At 38.7% G+C, this 736-nt stretch overlaps 1 protein-coding gene across 1 annotated transcript; it reads left to right on the top strand.

The window, feature by feature from the left end:
* Positions 1-122: 122 nt before the first annotated feature.
* LOC121940494 (gastrula zinc finger protein XlCGF57.1-like) lies at positions 123-708 on the top strand. Its single transcript, XM_042483265.1, has one exon. It carries the CDS (start codon positions 175-177, stop codon positions 706-708), a length of 534 nt encoding a protein of 177 aa, XP_042339199.1. The 5' UTR covers positions 123-174.
* Positions 709-736: the final 28 nt, after the last annotated feature.

The raw sequence follows: 736 nt of genomic DNA, 5'->3' as shown, positions 1-736 counted from the left end.
GACAAGACTGGAGACTCTTCTGAACCTGAGACTGAGGACAGTGATGATTGGAGGGAGACCAGAGAACCTCAGTCAGGTTTAAACTCTCTGAAAAATGATCAAGTCAGTGAGAAACCGTTCAGCTGCTCTGAGTGTGGGAAAAGATTTGGCATTAGTGAACATCTGAAGACACACATGAGAACTCATACAGGAGAGAAACCTTTCAGCTGCTCCTTTTGTAAGAAATCTTTTACACAGAATGGAAATTTACAGAAACACATGAGAACTCATACAGGAGAGAAACCATTCAGCTGCTCAGTGTGTGGTAAAGCTTTTAGTGAAAGTGGAGATCTGAAGATACACATGAGAACTCATACAGGAGAGAAACCGTTTAGCTGCTCAGTTTGTATGAAATCTTTTACACAGGGTGGAACTTTACAGAAACATATGAGAATCCACACAGGAGATAAACCGTTTAGCTGCTCAGTTTGTACAAAGTCTTTTACACAGGGTGGAACTTTACAGAAACACATGAAAATCCACACAGGAGAGAAACCATTCAATTGCTCAGTTTGTGGTCAAAGATTTTCGCAAAAAGCATATCTGAAGAGTCACATGATAACTCACACAGAAGAGAAACCCTTTATTTGTTCAGTTTGTGGTAAACAATTTAAAATAAGAGCAACCATGAGACGGCATATGACAATCCACATAGGAGAGAAAAAATAGACATATTTAAAATATTTATATTAGTGCT

This window comes from Plectropomus leopardus, unplaced genomic scaffold, assembly GCF_008729295.1.
Source record: "Plectropomus leopardus isolate mb unplaced genomic scaffold, YSFRI_Pleo_2.0 unplaced_scaffold88477, whole genome shotgun sequence".
Classification (NCBI taxonomy): Eukaryota; Metazoa; Chordata; class Actinopteri; order Perciformes; family Serranidae; genus Plectropomus; species Plectropomus leopardus.
Note: the sequence above shows the minus strand (reverse complement) of the source record. Positions and strands in the feature narration are given on the sequence as shown.

Bases quoted from the DNA above. Each gene is read 5' to 3' on its own strand.
- LOC121940494 (XM_042483265.1), top strand. From the start codon at position 175: ATGAGAACTCATACAGGAGAGAAACCTTTCAGCTGCTCCTTTTGTAAG.